General features: G+C 43.2%; 1 protein-coding gene across 1 annotated transcript in view; it reads left to right on the forward strand.

Moving 5' to 3' along the window:
* Positions 1–705: 705 nt before the first annotated feature.
* LOC129851409 (PDZ domain-containing protein 8-like) overlaps positions 706–22,420 on the forward strand; it is a 66,025-nt gene continuing 44,310 nt past the window's right edge. Inside the window, exon 1 of the mRNA XM_055917924.1 lies at positions 706–1,925. Coding sequence (XP_055773899.1) covers positions 1,045–1,925 — 881 coding nt within the window. The 5' untranslated portion in view covers positions 706–1,044. The remainder of the gene's footprint in view (positions 1,926–22,420) is intronic.

Below are 22,420 nucleotides of genomic sequence, written 5' to 3' on the forward strand. Positions count from 1 at the left end.
AACGTTTTCTGGTAAACCTAGCTTTAGGTGTCTGGTTGTTGTTAAAAAAAATGTTTTTTTTTTCTTCTTCTAAATATGAGGTCAAATCATGACCTCAGTGATCTTCAGGTCGGAAAGTCAGAGCTCTAGAAAGTGGCTTGAGTTCCCAAGTTGGAATTCCGCGTTGGCTGACCATTCAAATCAACTGTTCTCGGTCGGAGCTTGTTTTTTTTCTCCAGAGTTCCCAGTTGTTTTGAATGTGCTAGTCAGAAGTCGGAGATTTCCGAGATCCGAGTTCCCAGTTGTTTTGAACATGGCATTGAATGCACCAACAGTTTTCCTGGGCTCGGTTGGTGCTTATGGTCAGAGCGGGAGAGGCAGAACTTTGCCAGAAATCGGTCTTCTCCAGCAGGCGACGTTGTTTAGTTGATTTATTCATGAGGTTTATTTGATCGAATATAAGTTTTGTCATGCTTAGATTGTAACGAGCGCACTGATAAGTAGGAAACGTGATATCCCGGCAACTCTAAAAAAACTTTTCTATCGGAGTTGTCGGAGGTGGCTATACATATTCATGACATAAGGCTAGTAGCGTAGCAGATATTTAATACAGGTGGTTGACGTTAACAACTCAAATAATGAGATGTATCCACCAATCCAAAGAGAGGAAAAGGGGGGAGCTCCGTTACGCTTTGTCTTAGGGCGGAGAGACAAGTATTGCCGCGTTCAAGTGCTTGTCAAACTCTGACATTTCAGATTTGCTAACTAGTTGTAGTCATACAAGTGCCACGTTTAACCAACATTTGAATTTAGTTCCGACTAGCACACGAAGGCGGCATAATATCCATAATCTTTGGTATGGTAGTGTACACTTTTGTAAATCCGTCATTACGCACAACCACGTAATACGTTCGCCCAATCAGCTGAAGAGCTTGAACCCCAAGAAAAAGGCAGCAAATATGGCAGGTTTGTGAGCAACCAGGTGGAACTTGCTTTGTTATTACGGCTAAACGTCGGAATATGATTGTTTTATAACGCGGAAACGGGAAGAGGCAACTGCTCGAAATGATTTACTTGATAGTAATTTCCGCATTATCTGGCGCACTCATTACGTTGGTATTACAGTTCTTACTGCTTTACTGGAGAAGCCCCGAGCCAAAAACCGGGACAGTGCAATATGTCAAAGCAGTGCCTGATCCCGCCTTGAAGGATTACTTCAATAACCAACATGCCGAATCAGGTCAACAACAAGACATCGCAGCATCTGCTGCATCCAAACAGCAAGAGGCCATCTCTCCCAGGCAACAGGAAGCAGCTGTCACAAGCAGTAGCCCTAAACAACAACCGCCACCGCATTGTCAAAGCGAGCCACTCCACACCTCCAAACCGGAGACGTGCAATTTTCTAAACGCTATCTTTTTGTTCCTATTCAGAGAACTCCGCGACACTCCTGTCGTTAGGCACTGGCTGACCAAAAAGATCAAGGTGGAGTTCGAGGAGCTATTACAAACCAAGACAGCTGGTCGGCTGTTGGAGGGACTCAGTCTCAGGGATATCTCCCTGGGTAATTCTTTGCCCGTTTTTAAAACGGCCAAACTTATTAATCCAGTGCGTTTAAATGAAGACGGCATGCCCGAGGAACTCAATTTCGACGTGGACCTTGAATATAATGGGGGATTCCATTTAGCAATTGATGTAGACCTTGTTTTTGGGAAGTCAGCCTACCTGTTCGTAAAGATGACGCGTGTTGTTGGAAGACTGAAGCTGCAGTTCACCCGCGTGCCTTTTACGCACTGGTCCTTCACGTTCCTTGAGGACCCATTGATAGACTTTGAGGTGAAGTCACAGTTCGAGGGAAGGCCCTTGCCTCAGCTTACCTCAATCATTGTCAACCAGTTGAAAAGAGTTATCAAGAAGAAACACACCTTGCCAAATTACAAAATCAGGTAAAACTTGCTCAGAAACTACAATTTTATATTTGTTTAGGTCTATGCAAGTCAGTAGGCCTGCTGAGAGATGGTCAAAAATGTGTATCAATATTTCAAGCTAACCTAAGGACTATGGAAAGTGGCCCTCAACAGCCTCACTTTTATTTGTATAGTTACCAAGATCGGTAAGATGCATATTTGGGCTCCAAGTTGGTGATAATACATAGGCCCAGAGCCTTCTATTTAGCTAAATTTAAGGCTCTGCTTAGGCCTTTTTAGCCTACTGCAACCTTTTAGAAAAATGTTTAGGTTAAAAACTGGCCACCATATTATTGAAAGGTTTAATAACAACAAAACATGCTGTCTTGATGTTTTTTCAACTGTCAGCCAGGGCATACCCACTGTCAGTATGCACACTGAGTTAGTTTAAGGTCTTGAGACATGGGACGGCACCTGTTGCAAAGAAAGCCATTGAGGGACATCGTGGTTGCAGACCTATGAAAGGATAGGGTTCATCCTTTTTAGACAGAGGAGTGCCCTCCTGTCACTACATTCAGAATGTTTTTAAATAATCACAACCTGGTGTGAAATAGTGACAGTTAAACATTTAGCCAACACTTGTGTGAAACTGAAAGATAAAAGCTTTCTAGTATTTCCCTGTTAGAAACATGAATGCATGTGCAGCGTCTTTTCACCTCCTCCAATTTATTTATTAGGTCACCTTTTTTTTTCAGGCACCCTTTTGTATATATTATTTACTGGAAGTGTTCCCCTTCACTCTTGTATTTGGTTGCACTCTCATAAGTAAACTTTTTTTTTTTTTAGACTAAGCTAGGCCTGGAACTTTTCTGATTTTCTATAAACGTATGTCACATAGGCTAAATGTAAGTTTAATTGATGATATACTGCCTTACTAAATTAGGCTATTATGTTACCGTAGTGTTGTTACACTGTACTACTACAGTAACTTCTCAGGTATAAGAGCAATTTAATGTTAATTGTTACCTTTTCAACGTGACTAGGCCTTAATGTAGAATAAATCGAGGCCTTTTCAAGTTGTGGGAAACTAATCGATTGAATTATGCAGAAAAGGTAGGGCTTAGCCTATCACCTATAAGTTGCTATGGTTGAGCTTCTTCTAAATGCTTCTAGTGGCTCTGTCAGCTCATCATAAACGCTGTGACAGCACTTTCTGGGCGCAGAATTGGTGGCCCCATTACATGGCACACTGACCCATGCAGCTGGCTCGTGTTATGTTTGGAAGGGTCACACTGGTGTGCTGGAACTGCAGCGATAGCCGCATTGGAATGTAAAACCTCTATACATTCAGTCTCCTGTACAGCGTGATTAACATTATTCCTGTATCATTCCTTTGCTTGGATTGTTAGAATAGCAGTATTCCAGCAAAAAACTATCTTGTTGCCTGTTCTATCCTTTGAAGTGAAATGCACTTCACATCCTGGGGTAGGTTGTTTGCAGGTGCGTTGGAGATTCACTAGAATGTAGCAAGCCAAAATCACTTTTTTAGTTTGCTATTAGCCTAATATGATTTATTTCAAGATGTAGTCTTTGCGTGTGATTTTTCTTTTGGGCAAATCCACGCTAACAGAGGGATGCACAGTTCGGTAACAGAATGACAGTACCAACAGCATAAACCGTCATTCTGTTACCAGTCTTTGCATCTGCACTGTTCTGCAAGTAAATGTGTTTTTGTAAACATTTTGTATGGTTTGTTGAAATTTGCAATAATTAATTTTTGTTTGACATACATTTTAAAGTGAAAAATCTGAAACTTTGCATCTGCACTGTTCAAGTAGTGCTGAGCGATTACCTGAAATTTCGGTTATTTTTTGTAATTCTTTTAAACAATTAGTTGACCAACATTGTTTATTATTTGAATTCCGCTTTGTTTTTTTTTCCTTCTGTGAGCTCAATGTGCACATTGCACAGTTTCTATAGAGAATAATCAGGTCCTGTCTGAACTGTTTGATGTTGTAGTTAACAGGCCAATATTCTACATAGTTTAGCACATAAAACATGGTAATTAACTACAATGACAAGGCCTGGGCGATTATGACGAGATATAGATATATATATATATATATCGTGTAACAATAGAGCATAATATGAAAAGATAGACGTTTTTCTATCGTTTATTCCGTTGTCGTAAATCACACTTTTTACAGCAATATTTTGCGTCAATTGGACGATGCTTTGTGTTCTTTAAATTTGCAACACAAACAAACATGGAGGAGAGTGAACATGACACAGAGCACGGAGACACGGAGCTCGTACCTAAAAGAGGGGCTACTTCGGTGGCATGGACGTGGTTTGGGTAGGGCTGGGCGATATGGCAAATAAATTATCACGGTATCTACATATTCTTTTCATTCGATAACGATAATTATCACGATATTAATCAAATAATGTTTAAAAGGTGCATATCTGCTTCAGACTCAAGAATGCCTAATGCCTGAACAAACCACTAGGCAGAGCGTTGGGCCAGTAACCGAAAGGTTGCTAGATCGAATCCCCGAGTTGACAAGGCAGCTGATAATAGCAATGTATTTGTGATGCTTTTGTCTTTTCAATGTTTGCTCGTAGGGCATAAACGCTGTCGGTGTTGACTGCTTCGGGAAAACATCCCTAGATTGGCTGGTACTTGAGGGGCGTTTATCAATACCGTGGCGCAAACTCAAACTTCCTGCATGTTCCAAAGAGTGATTTTGCTTCAGATGCTGAAAAAGGTTTGTCGTATTACCAGACTTCGTAGCCACCTGTCTACGGCACAATTTGCATCGAACATTAGTCTGCTCTTTGTCGGACTTCAAAAAGCCAAACCACTTCCAAATTACTGAAACAGTTTATCCCTTTTTATCAATTTCTTCGTTGGAAGCTGCTCCTTCTCAATGGCTATCACCGCCACTGTTTTCGCTTACATCACTCATTTTTCGTGGTTAATAGTGGCTACTCCATCACTTGAGGTGTTAAGTGTTTTTTTGTGAGCGTATACCTCTCCACGTGCATATTGTCACTTCTCCGCACATTCCTGCTGCGTCAGAGGTGAAATGGACTGCTGTACCTAATTATTCTATATCGACATTATCGAAAATGAATTTTTTTATTTTTTATATCGATATTGAGGGAAGTATTTACCTCGATTAATTATTGATTTATTGCCCAGCCCTAGGTTTGGGTATGAAAAGTCTGACACAGACCTGAAAACCGTCCTCTGCTAAATATGCCGCAGGCCAGAGTCCCGACAACAAGCTCAAACACGACTAACCTCTTTTACCACCTACGCAAGAATCATGTGAAACAGTATGGAGAGAGTCTACGGATGAGACCCAAACAAGTACAGTCGAGTGCTCAAAACAAACCCCTGACTCAGACGTTGCAAGAGGTTTTTGCCCGCGGCACACCATATGGCAAAGAATCACGAAGACGGAAGGAGAGAACAGCTGCCGTGACAACTTACATCTGCAGAGACATGGCCCCAACTCCCCAACGGGAGTTTCTTGAGTTGGTGCTAACAGTCGACCCAAGGTACCAAATGCAAACTGATATGTGACACGTAATTAATGCCAAAATAACAGGCAAGCCACCAAAAATATATATATTTTAGGTCTATACAGTGGGGCAAAAAAGTATTTAGTCAGCCACCAATTGTGCAAGTTCTCCCACTTAAAAAGATGAGAGGCCTGTAATTTTCATCATAGGTACACTTCAACTATGACAGACAAAATGAGAAAACAAATCCAGAAAATCACATTGTAGGATTTTTTATGAATTTATTTGCAAATTATGGTGGAAAATAAGTATTTGGTCACCTACAAATAAGCAAGATTTCTGGCTCTCACAGACCTGTAACTTCTTCTTTAAGAGGCTCCTCTGTCCTCCACTCGTTACCTGTATTAATGGCACCTGTTTGAACTTGTTATCAGTATAAAAGACACCTGTCCACAACCTCAAACAGTCACACTCCAAACTCCACTATGGCCAAGACCAAAGAGCTGTCAAAGGACACCAGAAACAAAATTGTAGACCTGCACCAGGCTGGGAAGACTGAATCTGCAATAGGTAAGCAGCTTGGTTTGAAGAAATCAACTGTGGGAGCAATTATTAGGAAATGGAAGACATACAAGACCACTGATAATCTCCCTCGATCTGGGGCTCCACGCAAGATCTCACCCCGTGGGGTCAAAATGAGCACAAGAACGGTGAGCAAAAATCCCAGAACCACACGGGGGGACCTAGGGAATGACCTGCAGAGAGCTGGGACCAAAGTAACAAAGCCTACCATCAGTATCACACTACGCCGCCAGGGACTCAAATCCTGCAGTGCCAGACGTGTCCCCCTGCTTAAGCCAGTACATGTCCAGGCCCGTCTGAAGTTTGCTAGAGAGCATTTGGATGATCCAGAAGAAGATTGGGAGAATGTCATATGGTCAGATAAAACCAAAATATAACTTTTTGGTAAAAACTCACCTCGTCGTGTTTGGAGGACAAAGAATGCTGAGTTGCATCCAAAGAACACCATACCTACTGTGAAGCATGGGGGTGGAAACATTATGCTTTGGGGCTGTTTTTCTGCAAAGGGACCAGGACGACTGATCCGTGTAAAGGAAAGAATGAATGGGGCCATGTATCGTGAGATTTTGAGTGAAAACCTCCTTCCATCAGCAAGGGCATTGAAGATAAAACGTGGCTGGGTCTTTCAGCATGACAATGATCCCAAACACACCGCCCGGGCAACGAAGGAGTGGCTTCGTAAGAAGCATTTCAAGGTCCTGGAGTGGCCTAGCCAGTCTCCAGATCTCAACCCCATAGAAAATCTTTGGAGGGAGTTGAAAGTCCGTGTTGCCCAGCAACAGCCCCAAAACATCACTGCTCTAGAGGAGATCTGCATGGAGGAATGGGCCAAAATACCAGCAACAGTGTGTGAAAACATTGTGAAGACTTACAGAAAACGTTTGACCTCTGTCATTGCCAACAAAGGGTATATAACAAAGTATTGAGAAACTTTTGTTATTGACCAAATACTTATTTTGCACAATAATTTGCAAATAAATTCATAAAAAATCATACAATGTGATTTTCTGGATTTTTTTTCTCCTCATTTTGTCTGTCATAGTTGAAGTGTACCTATGATGAACATTACAGGCCTCTCTCATCTTTTTAAGTGGGAGAACTTGCACAATTGGTGGCTGACTAAATACTTTTTTGCCCCACTGTATTTATTTTGTTTGCAACTATAGTTGAAGTGTTTTCTATTTACTTATTTTTTTAAAGATTTTATACATATTTTGTTACATGCTTAACTGAAAATATGCACAAAGGTTCTAAATAAAAGGAGAAATAATCAAATATAAGTAAGTACCTTTTATTTGTTGAGTATAATTCAAAATGTAATAAGAAATAGACCTTTACATGTGGTCATTTTTCATAAACTATTTATTAATTGAATTTACAGAAAATGTGCTATATCGTGATATGTATCATTATCGGGATATGAGATTTTGGCCATATCGCCCAGCCCTAACAATGACCATGATCCATTTCACTTCTTCTTGTCTGGTCTGTGCTTCTTTTATGCCTGCTACAAAAGAGGCAGAAGAATGCACGATCGTGAGGGGATATAGGGCAGCGCACAATTGGCCCAGCGTCATCCTGGTTAGGGTTTGGCCGGGGTAGGCCGTCATTGTAAATAAGAATTTGTTCTTAGCCGACTTGCCTAGTTAAATAAAATTAAATAAATATAGAGAGCAGCTGTTGCTTCGCAAGATATCTCTACCTGAAAAGACATGATTTGAAGTGATTCATCGTTGGTATTCAGCATTCAGAAAGGTATGCCTTATTTACTTTGAAGAACTACAAAATATACTTTTTGTCAGAAAGCATAGGCAGCAGCTCTATAGAGATGAGAGGATGACTTGGAATAAAATAATAGTCATCAAATAAAACACATGTAATATACACTACTTTACTAAAATGATTTCAGTTATGTGAATAAATGGCTAATAAGTGATAAGCAGTAATGGGCAGTCACTACCATCGTGGGAATTCTATTAATGGTTTTGTTCTGTGTTACAGCATTCAACAAATGATTGAAGTCAAAAAGCCTGATAATTAAAAAATAATAATCGAACCGAAACTGAACCGACCTCAAAAAGCAGTAATCGCTCAGCACTATCTTCAAGGAAATCTGTTTTTTAAATTCAAATTCAGTGGAAATTGTTAAGTCAGCCTTGTGCATGGAGTTGTATGGTTTGCTTAATTTTGCAATCATTGGTATACATTTTAAAGTAAAAAAATTGGAGTCTCTGCATCACTGTGTTACTGTGGAATTGCCCTTTTTCAGAATGCGTAGTTGTGATTGTTCTACGTAGTTGTTCTACCTGGCTGTTGCTTTAAAAATGTTTTTAAATATACACTGCTCAAAAAAATAAAGGGAACACTAAAATAACATATCCTAGATCTGAATGAATGAAATATTCTTATTACCGTAATTGCTGGACTATTAAGCGCACCTGAATATAAGCCGCACCCACTGAATTAATTATATATATATTTTTTGTACATAAATAAGCCGCACGTGTCTAAGCCGCAGGTGCCTACCGGTACATTGAAACAAATGAACTTTACACAGCCTTTAAACGAAACACGGCTTGTAACAAAAATAAATAGGCTTTAACGAAACACGGCTTGTAACAAAAATAAATAGGCTTTAACGAAACAGGCTTGTAACATTTTATTTTTATTTTTAAATAGCAGTAAACAATAGCCTACCAAGAAAGTCCTTGGTCACTATCTTCCTCCTGTGCACTGAAACCACTGAAGTCATCTCCTTTGGTGTCGGAGTTGAATAGCCTCAGAATTGCTTCATCCGATGTTGGATCGTTTTCATTGCGCTCTCCTCACTTTCATCCGGAGGCAAACTCATCCAAGCCTCATTTTCTAGTTCGGGCCATCTGCTTTTCTTTCCTCTGAAAACTTTTGTTGTCTTTTTGCACTAAGTCAGTTTCTCACGCTGCTGTTTCCAACATCTTATCATCGACTCATTAAGGCTCCCGTGCAGCAGCACTATTTCCTTTTCCAACAGCCAGATCGATCGCCTTCAAATTGAAAGCTGCATCATATGCATTTCTCCGTGTCTTTGCCATGATGAGGGTGACAAAATGACTACCATAATCAGAATGATGGAAAGTTTGAGCGCGCTCGATTTACGTCACATTATGTGACGGTGCTCAGTTTTTTGGCGGCATGAATTTGTGAAAGCGGGAAAAATCCATAAATTAGCCGCGTCATTGTATAAAGCGCAAGGTTCATAGCGTGGGAAAAAAGTAGCGGCTTATAGTCCGGAAATTACGGTAAATACTTTTTTCTTTACATAGTTGAATGTGCTGACAACAAAATCACACAAAAATTATCAATGGAAATCAATTTTATCAACCCATGGAGGTCTGAATTTGGAGTCACACTCAAAATAAAAGTGGAAAACCACACTACAGGCTGATCCAACTTTCATGTAATGTCCTTAAAACAAGTCAAAATGAGGCTCAGTAGTGTGTGTGGCCTCCACGTGCCTGTATGACCTCCCTACAACGCCTGGGCATGCTCCTGATGAGGTGGCGGATGGTCTCCTGAGGGATCTCCTCCCAGACCTGGACTAAAGCATCCGCCAACTCCTGGACAGTCTGTGGTGCAACGTGGCGTTGGTGGATGGAGCGAGACATGATGTCCCAGATGTGCTCAATTGGATTCAGATCTGGGGAACGGGCGGGCCAGTCCATAGCATCAATGCCTTCCTCTTGCAGGAACTGCTGACACACTCCAGCCACATGAGGTCTAGCATTGTCTTGCATTAGGCAGAACCCAGGGCCAACCGCACCAGCATATGGTCTCACAAGGGGTCTGAGGATCTCATCTCGGTACCTAATGGCAGTCAGGCTACCTCTGGCGAGCACATGGAGGGCTGTGCGGCCCCACAAAGAAATGCCACCCCGCACCATGACTGACCCACCGCCAAACCGGTCATGCTGGAGGATGTTGCAGGCAGCAGAACGTTCTCCACGGCGTCTCCAGACTCTGTCACGTGCTCAGTGTGAACCTGCTTTCATCTGTGAAGAGCACAGGGCGCCAGTGGCGAATTTGCCAATCTTGGTGTTCTCTGGCAAATGCCAAATGTCCTGCACGGTGTTGGGCTGTAAGCACAACCTCCACCTGTGGACGTCGGGCCCTCATACCACCCTCATGGAGTCTGTTTCTGACCGTTTGAGCAGACACATGCACATTTGTGGCCTGCTGGAGGTCATTTTGCAGGGCTCTGGCAGTGCTCCTCCTGCTCCTCCTTGCACAAAGGCGGAGGTAGCGGTCCTGCTGCTGGGTTGTTGCTCTCCTACGGCCTCCTCCACGTCTCCTGATGTACTGGCCTGTCTCCTGGTAGCGCCTCCATGCTCTGGACACTACGCTGACAGACACAGCAAACCTTCTTGCCACAGCTCGCATTGATGTGCCATCCTGGATGAGCTGCACTACCTGAGCCACTTGTGTGGGTTGTAGACTCCGTCTCATGCTACCACTAGTGAAAGCACCGGCAGCATTCAAAAGTGACCAAAGCATCAGCTAGGAAGCATAGGAACTGAGAAGTGGTCTGTGGTCACCACCTGCAGAACCACTCCTTTATTGGGGGTGTCTTGCTAATTGCCTATAATTTCCTCCTGTTGTCTATTCCATTTGCACAACAGCATGTGAAATGTATTGTCAATCAGTGTTGCTTCCTAAGTGGACAGTTTGATTTCATAGAAGTGTGATTGACTTGGAGTTACATTGTGTTGTTTAAGTGTTCCCTTTATTTTTTTGAGCAGTGTATATATTTTTGCCCTTTTTCTCACCAATTCTGTGATATCCAATTGGTAATTACATTCTTGTCCCATCACTGCAACTCCCCTACGGACTCGGGAGAGGCTTGAGAGTCATGCGTCCGCCGAAACACAACCCTGCCAAGCAGCACTGCTTCTTGACACACTGCTCGCTTAACCCGGAAGCCAGCTGCACCAATGTGTTGGAGGAAACACTGGCCAGCTGGTGACCGAAGTCAGCTTGCAGGCGCCCGGCCCGCAACGAGTCGCTAGAGCGCGATGGGACAAGGAAATCCTAGCCGGTCAAACCCTCCCTTAACCTGGATGATGCTGGGTCAATTGTGACACAGCCTGGGAACTAACCGGGGTCCTTAGTGACGCCTCAAGCACTGCCATGCAGTGCCTTAGACTACTGTGCCACTTGGGAGGCCCCTGGCTGTTGATTTTTACATGTTTTATTTGATATCAACATTTTTAACACTAATATAGCAAGTGGTCCCTACAAAACCAGCTTTTCTCATTGATTTAGATTACATTTAACTAATTAGGTGAGATTAATCAGGTAATTATTGCTGTTTAAATGCCAGAGAATGTGAGTAGGCACATTGTTTCACTTAAATCAATGAAACGCTGGCTTGTGTCTGTTCATTTTGTCAGACTTTCCTTATATCCATTATGTACTGTGTGGGCTGCAGCGCAGGCAAACAATGGTTTGGTTGTTTTGTGAGAACAACAACTAAATGTAACTATTTTAATGTTTCTCTGTGTGGCCACAGACATCTTTTGGCATGGCATAGCCACTTCTTGTGAAAGATCTGGTTCTGCTCATGTGTGGGAGCTAACTGTTAATTGTAGACTAAATGCACCAATCTGGAGGAGTTGCCTAAAAGGCTGCATGTGTCTGAGGGGCCCATGACAAGGACTGACTGAGCAAGCTAGGGTTCTGAGGTGATGTAATATAAAACAGCCTTTGAGGACAGAGCAGTCGACTTTAGGATTTGCTGAATGTCACAGATGGCAGAACTCTGGGCCAGACGGTTTACCAGGATTTGTACTCCAAGCATGCGCAGACCAACTGGCAAGTGTCTTCACTGACATTTTCAAACTCTCCTGTAATACCTACATCTTTCAAACAGACCACCACAGTCCCTGTGCCCAAGAGAGCGAAGGTAACCTGCCTAAGTGATTACCGCCCATAGCACTCACGTCGCTAGCCATGAAGTGCTTTGAAAGGCTGGTCATTGCTTTGAAAGGCTGGTCAACACCATCATGCCGGAAACCCTAGACCCATTCCAATTCGCATACCGCCCCAACTGATCCACAGATGATGCAATCTCACTCCACACTGCCTTCTCCCATCTGGACAAAAGGAACACCTTTCTGAGAATGCTGTTCATTGACTACAGTTCAGTGCTCAACACCATAGTACATAGCGCATCACTAAGCTAAGGACCCTGGCACTAAACACCTCCCTCTGCAACTGGATCCTGGATTTCCTGATGGGCTGTCCCCAGGTGGTAAAGGTAGGCAACAACACTGCCACACTGATCCTCAACACGGGGTCCCCTCAGGGGACTAAACATGCACCCCTATTCTACTCCCTGTTCACCCACGACTGCGTGGCCAAGCATGACTTCAACACCATCATTAAGTTTGCTGACGACACACAGTGGTAGGCCTGATCACCGACAAGGACGAGCCAGCCTATAGGAAGGAGGTCAGAGACAAGAACTTCTCCCTCAATGTGAGCAACACAAAGGAGTTGATCGTGGACTAAAGGAAAAGGAGGGCCGATTAACATTGACGGGGCTGAATTGGAGCAGGCCGAGAGTTTTAAGTTCCTTGGTGTCCACATCACCAACAAACAATCATGGTCTTAACACACCAAGACAGTTGTAAAGAGGGCATGGGTCCCCAGATCCTCAAAAATCTCTACAACTGCACCATCGAGAGCATCCTGACCGGTCTAGGACCAAAAGGCTCCTTAACAGCTTCTACCCCCAAGACATAAGACTGCTGAACAATTAATAAAATGGCCACCCTGACTCTTTACATTGACCTGTTCTGCCAGGTAAGGGGCCAATCACTTGGTGGGTCAGATCAGAGTAAAATGCACTAAGCCATTCACTCTGTTCCCATCCTTATCTGGGAGTGGACAGGACAGACCAGATTGGCATAATTTTTTTGTAAGCTTGGGCTTACCGTGCGTCATTCCTTTTTAATTGTCATGACTTTGGGTGGTTGTTGGATTGACTCTACAATATGACTTGTATGTCCTGTGTGAAATTCAGAAATAATTTTAGTTTGAGATGTCCTGGACCATCAGTAATGGGTGAAGCCTCATGGTTTTGGGGCCATTACGGCATCAAACCCCCATCTCTCACTTATTCACTGTCAGCTGGGTTGTTTGTTTCATAATTGCTCTCCAGACATCTGTTATTCCTTCACTTTAACGTCTAACCTCTATCGCTCTCTCTTTGAGCTCTTTGACTACATGCTGGTGGAGGGACACAGCTGGACACAGCACAGTTTTACATGTAGGTAGCCACTTTTAATGGACCCTCTTCTCCTCTCTGCTCCACTCTGGATAACCTGGGACTTCAGACACTTCATTGATTGAGCTGTCATTGTTATTTAGCTGTTCTATTGGATCTCAGAGAGGGAGAAAAGAGGTTTATAAAACAATGAAGCTAGAAGTACTACTACAGCCTCTAACCAGAGGGCCACCATTTTGTACTTCATACAGGAAAAATGGCCATGCCCTCGCCCACCAATCTCCCCTTATGTCCAACCTCTGTCAATAGAACAAAATATTGCATACTCTTGTATAAGTGTGTGTTAGTGACTGGTGCTCAGCGTGGGGTGACCACATTTAAAATACCCAAATGAGGGAGAACAGGATTTTGTGGGACAGTGTAGCCTACATGAATAATTTCTTTGGGCCAGCACCCCCCAACACACACACATCCCCTTTAACTAAAGCGCACCTAGCCTACTCTTGCCTCATGCCAAATTTGGTGATGCAGAAAACGAGAGACCACATGTATAGCTGTTTTCTGAAAATGTGCAATATGTGGCCCAAAAACATTTTCTGGTTGGTTTCAGGGAATGTAAAACAGTTAAGAAGTGAGGCTTAAAACGGGATTGAGTTGAAGTAGAAGCAAATATGTTGAATGAGCAAACCGCACTATTTTGATAATTACCTTTTATGTTTCAGCTTAATACGGCGATTTACATACTTTGGTAGCTCTTTGTTAAAATTACGCCTTTTGTAAGTACTTAACTCTCCAATTTTCTCCAAATTTAGATGGAATTCAGCCCGAAAGGATTTGACAAATGTGATTGGTTGAGATATGACATTGGCCTATGTCTCATCTTGCGCTGTGCATAATATCAGATCCCAACAACGATTGGAGAAGTGTTTAACATAACCAGTACCACATCCTTATGATATATCTCGTCATAAGCGCAACGTGACTGCAAAAGGTACAGGTTGGAATGTGTATTTTCCTCGAATGAAGAGGAAGTCTGAGTGAAATACGTGATAAATTGACCTTTTTTTGTAAATTAATGCTGTTAATTTTTTGATAAAATGTGGGACACAATTGTTTGGTTGTGGGACGAAATGCAGGACTTTCCTGCACAATCCGGGACATGTGGTCAGGGATTTTGGATGACACTAATGTATATTTTCTCCTCTCCTCCGCTCCTGACTGTATGTGCAATGTGTGTTGCAGCTGCAATGTGGGGGGTGTTGCCTAGGCAACCGACAAATCCTTTGCTCAAACCCCGCTGGTCATCATTAGCTTCCATAGCCACAAAGTCCAAAATGATGGCTGAACCCTGCCCATTTCTACAATTTCTCTAGTTAAAATATGATTTAAAACCTAACCCAAACCATAACCACACTGCTAACCTTAAGCCAACACCTTGCTTGTTGTAGCAAGGACCAACAAAGTTTCATCACGTTAAGAGTCCATATTACCTCAGAAACTGACAAAACTGCACGAATGCCCGGCCGTCCCGTCTTCAGTCAGCTGCTCATTGCACCAAAAAATCGGAAAACAAAAATTCTAAATAGTTATGTCAGTTATTTTATTTTCATTACGGTCTTCATCGGTTATTCGGTAATTGTGTTAGCCCTAGGTTAGGGTTCTAATCAATAATGCTTTTGAATGCTTTGTTTGCTAATGTGTTGAAAAGGAGCTCTGTAGTTCTACACACGAAGCCCACTGCAGTGGATGTTGTTCGTGACATCCTGATAATGAATAACTTCATCGATTCCTTTTGCTCGAAATTTGGATATGTTCTTTTTTTACAAGATGCCTGACCAGTTTTCTTTACTTTCTAAAGTGATAGGATAACTCACTGTCTGTTAAATATGGATCTGCGCAATCTGTTTCAGCTCAATGTTTTCAAGGTTTCTATCTAACATCTTATGATTTCACTGTTGCTAGGGCACCGGGCATAACAATGGGTACTATAATTTCCTCGTAGCTGAGGGAAGACGACAACAGGGAAAAAGTACATTTGTCTCAGAGTACAGTAATAATTTAAGGAGCATGCATGTGATTTCAGTTCTATTTTGAGTGAAGTAGTAGAAAATGCTATGCTAGTGTCTTTAGCACACACACACACACTACAAGTTTATGATGACACACATGTGCTCCCTGATCCTGTTAGGCCATTGAGCAGTGGGGGTGTTACACAGGTGGTGTTGAGTCCATCTTCATAACATAAATAATTGCTGTTATTTTCACCACATGGGCCATCGGAATGTTTTCCAGACAAATGCTTCCTAGGTAGAGTAAGGATTTTCAGTCTGCTTTGCTCAGTAATGTAGTTTTCATACATTATTTAAGAGACTCACAATGTGTTTGGCTGTTCCATCAGATTGTTGCATTTTACTGGTCACCTCTGCTTATCATTCCCTCTCACCTAGCATCCCTCATACAGTCATTTTAGGATTATTGCCTGAAACATCTGTCTGGCTGCATTTTATCCAGTCCCCCCAAAATAGACTTTAATCCTCACTCATCACACCAGGACGATTAAACAGAGTTTTGCAGATCTTTATTGGGCAACCAAGGCAGTTCAAATCAAATTTGATTCATCACGTGCTCCGTAAACAACAACGGGTGTAGACTAACAGTGAAATGCTTACTTATGGGTCCTTATCCAACAATGCAGAGTTAAAAATAAGATAAATACTTAAAAAAAATATATAGGGTCACACTTTATTTTGATAGTCCAGATTTTCTATCTGTAGATGCTCTGCAGATGGTCATACTATCTGTTGATAAGCAACTGCTTGGTAAGAGTAGGCTTAGGTTTAGAGTAAGGGTTAGGATAAGGGTTAGTAGATGGTCCATCTGTAGATAGTCCATGCTCTACAGATGGACTATCCAAATAAGGTGTTACCAAAAGTAGAAATAGTGAATAAATACACAATGACTAACAAATAGCAATAACGAGTCAAAATAACCTGGCTATATACAGGGAGTACCAGTACCGAGTTGAAGTGCAGGGGTACGAGGTAATTGAGGTAGCTATGTACATATAGGTGGGTTAAAGTGACTAGGTAACAGGATAGATAATAGACAGTAGCAGCAGTGTATGGTGTGTGTGTGTGGTGTCAGTATGCATGTGTGTGTGGGTGTATGTAGTGCGTGTGTGTGGGTAGAGTCCAGTGTGTGTGTGCTTAGTCAGTGCAAAAAAGGATCAATGTAGGTAGTCCGGGTAGCTATTTGATTAGGTATTTAGCAGTCTTGTTTAGAAGTCATATGGCTTGGGGGTAGAAGCTGTTTAGGGTCCAGGTTTTGCCCACTGGGGAACGTTTAGATTAAAATGTTGATAAACACTGAACAAAAATATAAACGCACCATGTAAAGTGTTGGTTTCATGAGCTGAAATAAAAGATGCCTGAAATTTGTCATACGCACAAAAAGCATATTTCTCTCGATTTGGGGAACAAATTTGTTTACATCCCTGTTAGTGAATATTTCGCCATTGCCAAGATAATCCACCCGCCTGACGTGTGGCATATCAAGAAGCTGATTAAACAGCATGATCATTACACAGGTGCACCTTGTGCTGGGGACAGTAAAAGGCCACTCTATGCAGTTGTCACTCAACACAATGCCACACATGTTTTGATGGAGCGTGCAATTGGCATGCTGACTGCAGGAATGTCCATCAGAGCTGTTGCCAGATAATTCAATGTTAGTTTCTCTACCATAAGCCGCCTCTAGCAATTTTAGAGAATTTGGCAGTACGTCCAACCGGCCTCACAACTGCAGACCAAGTGTAACTACGCCAGCCTAGGGTCTCCACATCCGGCTTCTTCACCTGCGGTATCGTCTGAGACCAGGTGCAGCTGATGAAACTGTGGGTTTGCACAACAGAATTTCTTCATACACTGTCAGAAACCTTCTCAGGGAAGCTCATCTGTGTGCTTGTCATCCTCACCAGGGTGTTGACCTGACTTCAGTTTGGTGTCGTAACCGACTACAGTGGGCAAATTCTCACCTTTATTGGACACTGGCACGCTGGAGAAGTGTGCTCTTCATAGAGAAATTCCGGTTTCAACTGTACCAGGCAGGATGTATGGCATTGTTTGGGTGAGCGACTTGCTGATGACCATGTTAACAGAGTGCCCCGTGGTGGGGTTATGGTATGGGGAGGCATAAGCTACGGACATCAAAAACCATTGCATTTTATCGATGGCAATTTGAATGCACAGAGATACCGTGACGAGATCCTGAGGCCCATTGTCGTGCCTTTCATCCGCGGCCGTCGCCTCATGTTTCAGCATGATAATGCACACCCCCATGTCAGAAGGATCTGTACACAATTCCTGTAAGCTAAAAATGTCCCAGTTCTTCCATGGCCTACATGTCACCCATTGAGCATGTTTGGGATGCTCTGGATCGACGTGTATGACATTGTTTTCCAGTTCCCGCCAATATCCATCAACTTCACACAACCATTTAAAGAGGAGTGGTTCAACATTCCACAGGCCACAATCAACAACCTGATCAACTCTATGCGAAGGAGATGTTGCTCTGTATGAGGCAAATGGTGGGCACACCAGATACTGACTGGTTTAATGAGCCACGCCCCTACCTTACTTTAAAAAATAATCTGTGACCAACAGATGCATATCTGTATTCACAGTCATGTGAAATCCATTGATTTAGGGCCTTATTTATTTATTTGAATTGACTAATTTCCTTATATTAACTAACTTTTTTGTTCAGTGTAGTTAAAGTTTTTTTACTGCTGTATGTACGGGAAACGCATGGTATAGATTGTCCAACAAAATGCTTACTTGCAGGTTCTTTATCGACAATAAGAAATAATACAAGACAAGAATACGACCATAAAGTTAATTGCATTAGAATATGTTTTTTTAGCATAAGTATAATACAGGAAGGTACAATTTATAGTCTAGTCTAATATTTACACGTGTATTGGGGATGGGGGGGCAAGTGTATAAATTGAGCAGTATATTAAGATTCTGGTAGCAGCAGTTGTGGTGTATCTGTCTGTGTGGGTGTGTGCTAAGGTTTGGAGAATCAGCAGGTGGTCAGTCCAGTTCAAGTGTTCAGCACTCTAATGGATTGTAGATAGATACTGTATCTGAGCCTATTGGTATCAGACCTCATGCTCCGATAGCATCTGCCTGACAGTAAGGGAGAGAACAGCTCGTGGCTGGCGTGTGTGGGGTCCTTGATGAGGCTGCATGCCTTCCTCAGGCACTGTTTCGAGTAGATGTCCTGGATGGGTGGGAGCACGGTATGTCAACTATGGCTGTATCCGAGTAAAAAAAATAATAAGAGTCGTCTGTTCTTCTGACGAATCGATTGGTTGAAATTTTAAAACGTGTATTTTTTCATGTTATAGGCAAGCCCTATGTTTTGATTAAATACACTGTATGTAGGCTACTGAGCTTGTCTGATGCTTTAAGCACTGCGCTTAAAATGAAGACACAGATCAATATAGCCTAACTAGAAGAAGAAAAACCTGTTCCCGGCCCTTCTCCTCCCGCTGCCCTCTGCGGCTGGCCTTCGCAGATTCTGCCATTATCCTCCTGAAGTTTCCGGTAATAAGCTACACCAGCGTTCGGCAACCTTTTCCAGTTGGAGTGCCAATTTATCATACCATTTCTACTGATCTGCATGCAAGTTAATTTATTCCTTTATAATAATGTCTTATCTCAAAATCAATGTCATGTGGTTAATCAAAATTATGAAAATGATTCAAATCTAAAAGTAACATCTATTGCCAAATAAAAATAGCCTATAAAGCCAACAAATAAAAACGTTGAAGGTAGAAAATATCCTGATAAATATCCTGTAAATCACATTGGCTACTCATGGAACTTTTAAATATTGTGTCAACTATTGTATTAACTTGGTCCGGCCCGAAACTCATGCTAGGAAACTTGCAACATTGTATAAAATATTCTGGACCCTCAGAGTTTCCGGAGCAAGTGAGCTCGGGACAGACACACAGCTGTAGGCTATTTTGCGCAAGAAAATCTGGTAGACCTACACTATATATACAAAAGTATGTGGACACCCCTTCAAATTAGTGGATTCGGCTGTTTCAGCCTCACCTGTTGCTGACAGGTGTATAAAATTGAGCACACAGCCATGCAATCTCCATAGACAAATGTAGGCAGTAGAATGGCCTTAATGAAGAGCTCAGTGACTTTCAACGTGGCACCAGCATAGGATGCCACCTTTCCAACAAGTCAGTCAAATTTCTGCCCTGCTAGAGCTGCCTCTGTCAACTTTAAATGCTGTTATTGTGAAGTGGAAACGTCTGGGAAGAACAAAGGCTCAGCCGCAAAGTTGTAGGCCACACAAATTCACAGAACGGCACCGCCGTGTACTGTAGCGCGTAACAAGCGTCTGTCCTCGGTCCAAACTGCATCTGGAGTTTCATGAAATGGGTTTCCATGGCCGAGCAGCCACACACAAGCTTAAGATTAACATGCGCAATGCCAAGCGTAGGCTGGACTGGTGCAACGCTCGCCGCCATTGGAACAGGGGACACGAATTCTCTGGAGTGATGAATCACGCTTCACCATCTGGCAGTCTGACGGACGAATTTGGGTTTGGTGGATGCCAGGAAAACGCTACCTGCCGACTTCATAGTGCCAACTGTAAGGTTTGGTGGAGGAGAAATAATGGTCTGGGGCTGGTTTTCATGTTTCGGGTTAGGCCCCTTAGTTCCAGTGAAGGGAAATCTTAACGCTACAGCATACAATGACATTCTAGACTATTCTGTGCTTCAACTTTGTGGTAAAAGAAGTGGCACTCCTAGTGGCCAGGGACTTTAATGCAAGCAAACTTAAATCAGTTTTACCAAATTTTTACCAGCATGTCACATTTGCAACCAGGGGGAAAAAAATTCTAGACCACCTTTACTCCACACACAGAGATGCATTCAAAGCTCTCCCCCACCCTCCATTTGGCAAATTTGACCATAATTCTATCCTCCTGATTCCTGCTTACAAGCAAAAACTAAAGCAGGAAGTACCAGTGACACGCTCAATACGGAAGTGGTCAGATGACACGGATGCTACACTACAGGACTCTCTTGCTAGCACAGACTGGAATATGTTCCGGGATTCATCCGATGGCATTGAGGAATACACCCCCTCAGTCATTGACTTCTCAATAAGTGCATCGATGACGTCGTCCCCACAGTGATTGTACGTACATATCCCAACCAGAAGCCATGGATTACAGGCAACGTCCGCATCGAGATAAAGGGTAGAGCCTCCGTTTTCAAGGAGCAGGAGACTAATCCGGACGCTAATAAAAAATCCTGCTATGCCCTCCGACGAACCATCAAACAGGCAAAGCATCAATACAGGATTAAGATTGAATTCTACAACACCAGCTCTGACGCTCGTCAGATGTGGCAGGGCTTGAAAACTATTACGGACTACAAAGGGAAACCCAGACGCGAGCTGCCCAGTGACGCGAGCCTACCAGACAAGCTAAATGCCTTTTTTATGCTCACTTCGAGGCAAGAAAAACTGAAGCATGTACGAGCGCACTAGCTGTTCTGGATGACTTTGATAACGCTCTCGGTAGCCGATGTGAGCAAGACCTTTAAACAGGTCAACATTCACGAAGCCGCTGGGCCAGACGGATTACCAGGACGTGTACTCCGAGCATGCGCTGACCAACTGGCAAGTGTCTTCACTGACATTTTCAAACTCTCCCTGACCGAGTCTGAATACCTACATGTTTCAAGCAGAACACCATAGTCCCTGTGCCCAATGAAGCGAAGGTAACCTGCCTAAAAGATTACCACCTCGTGGCACTCACGTCGGCAGCCATGAAGTGCTTTGAAAGGCTGGTCATGGCACACATAAACAGCATCCTCCCGGACACCCTAGATCCACTCCAATTCGCATACCGCCCCAACAGATCCACAGATGACGCGATCTCAATCGCACTCCACACTGCCCTTTCTCACCTGGACAAAAGGAACACCTATGTGAGAATGCTGTTCATTTACTACAGCTCAGCGTTCAACACCATAGTGCCCACGAAGCTCATCACGAAGCTAAGGACTCTGGGACTAAACACCTCCCTCTGCAACTGAATCCTGGACTTCCTGACGGGCTGCCCCCAAGTGGTAAGAGTAGGCAACAACACGTCTGCCACGCTGATCCTTAACACTGGGGCCCCTCAGGGGTGTGTACTTTAAGTTTGCTGATGACACAAAAGTGGTAGGCTTGATCACCAACAGCAATGAGACGGCCTATAGGGAGGAGGTCAGAGACCTGGCAGTGTGGTGCCAGGACAACAACCTCTCCCTCGGTGTGAGCAAGACTAAGGAACTGATCGTGGACTACAAGAAAAGGAGGGCCAAACAAGCCCCCATTTAACATTGACGGGGCTGTAGTGGAGCGGGTCGAGAGTTTCAAGTTCCTTGTTTTCCATGTCACCAACGAATTATCATGGTCCAAACATACCAAGACAGTTGTGAAGAGGGCACGACAATGCGTTTTCCCCCTCAGGAGACTGAAAAGATTTGGCATGGGTCCCCAGATCCTCAAAGTTCCACAGCTGCACCATCAAGAGCATCTTGACTGGTTGCATCATCGCCAGGTATGGCAACTGCTCAGCATCTGGCCGTAAGGCGCTACAGAGGGTAGTGCGAACGGCCCAATACTTCACTGGGGCCAAGCTTCCTGCCATCCAGGACCTATATGATAGGCGCGTCAGAGGAAAGCCCATAAAATTGTCAGAGACTCCAGTAGTTCCTGAAGTTATAGACTGTTTTCTCTGCTACCGCACGGCAAGCGGTACCGGAACGCCAAGTCTAGGACCAAAAGGCTCCTCAACAGCTTCTACGCCCAAGTCATTAGTGCTGAACAATTCATTAAATTGACATTGATGAATGTCCCCCCCCCCCCTCTCCTTTTGTACACTGCTGCTACTCGCTGTTGTTTGTTACCTGTGCATAGTCACTTCGCCCCCACCTGAATGTACAGATTACCTCAACTAGCCTGTACCCCCGCACACTGACTCGCTACCGGTGCCCCCTGTATATGGCCTCGTTATTCTTATTGTGTTACTTTTTATTATTACTTTTTATTTTAGTCTACTTGATAAATATTTT

Source organism: Salvelinus fontinalis, chromosome 1 (assembly GCF_029448725.1).
Source record: "Salvelinus fontinalis isolate EN_2023a chromosome 1, ASM2944872v1, whole genome shotgun sequence".
Taxonomy (NCBI): domain Eukaryota; kingdom Metazoa; phylum Chordata; class Actinopteri; order Salmoniformes; family Salmonidae; genus Salvelinus; species Salvelinus fontinalis.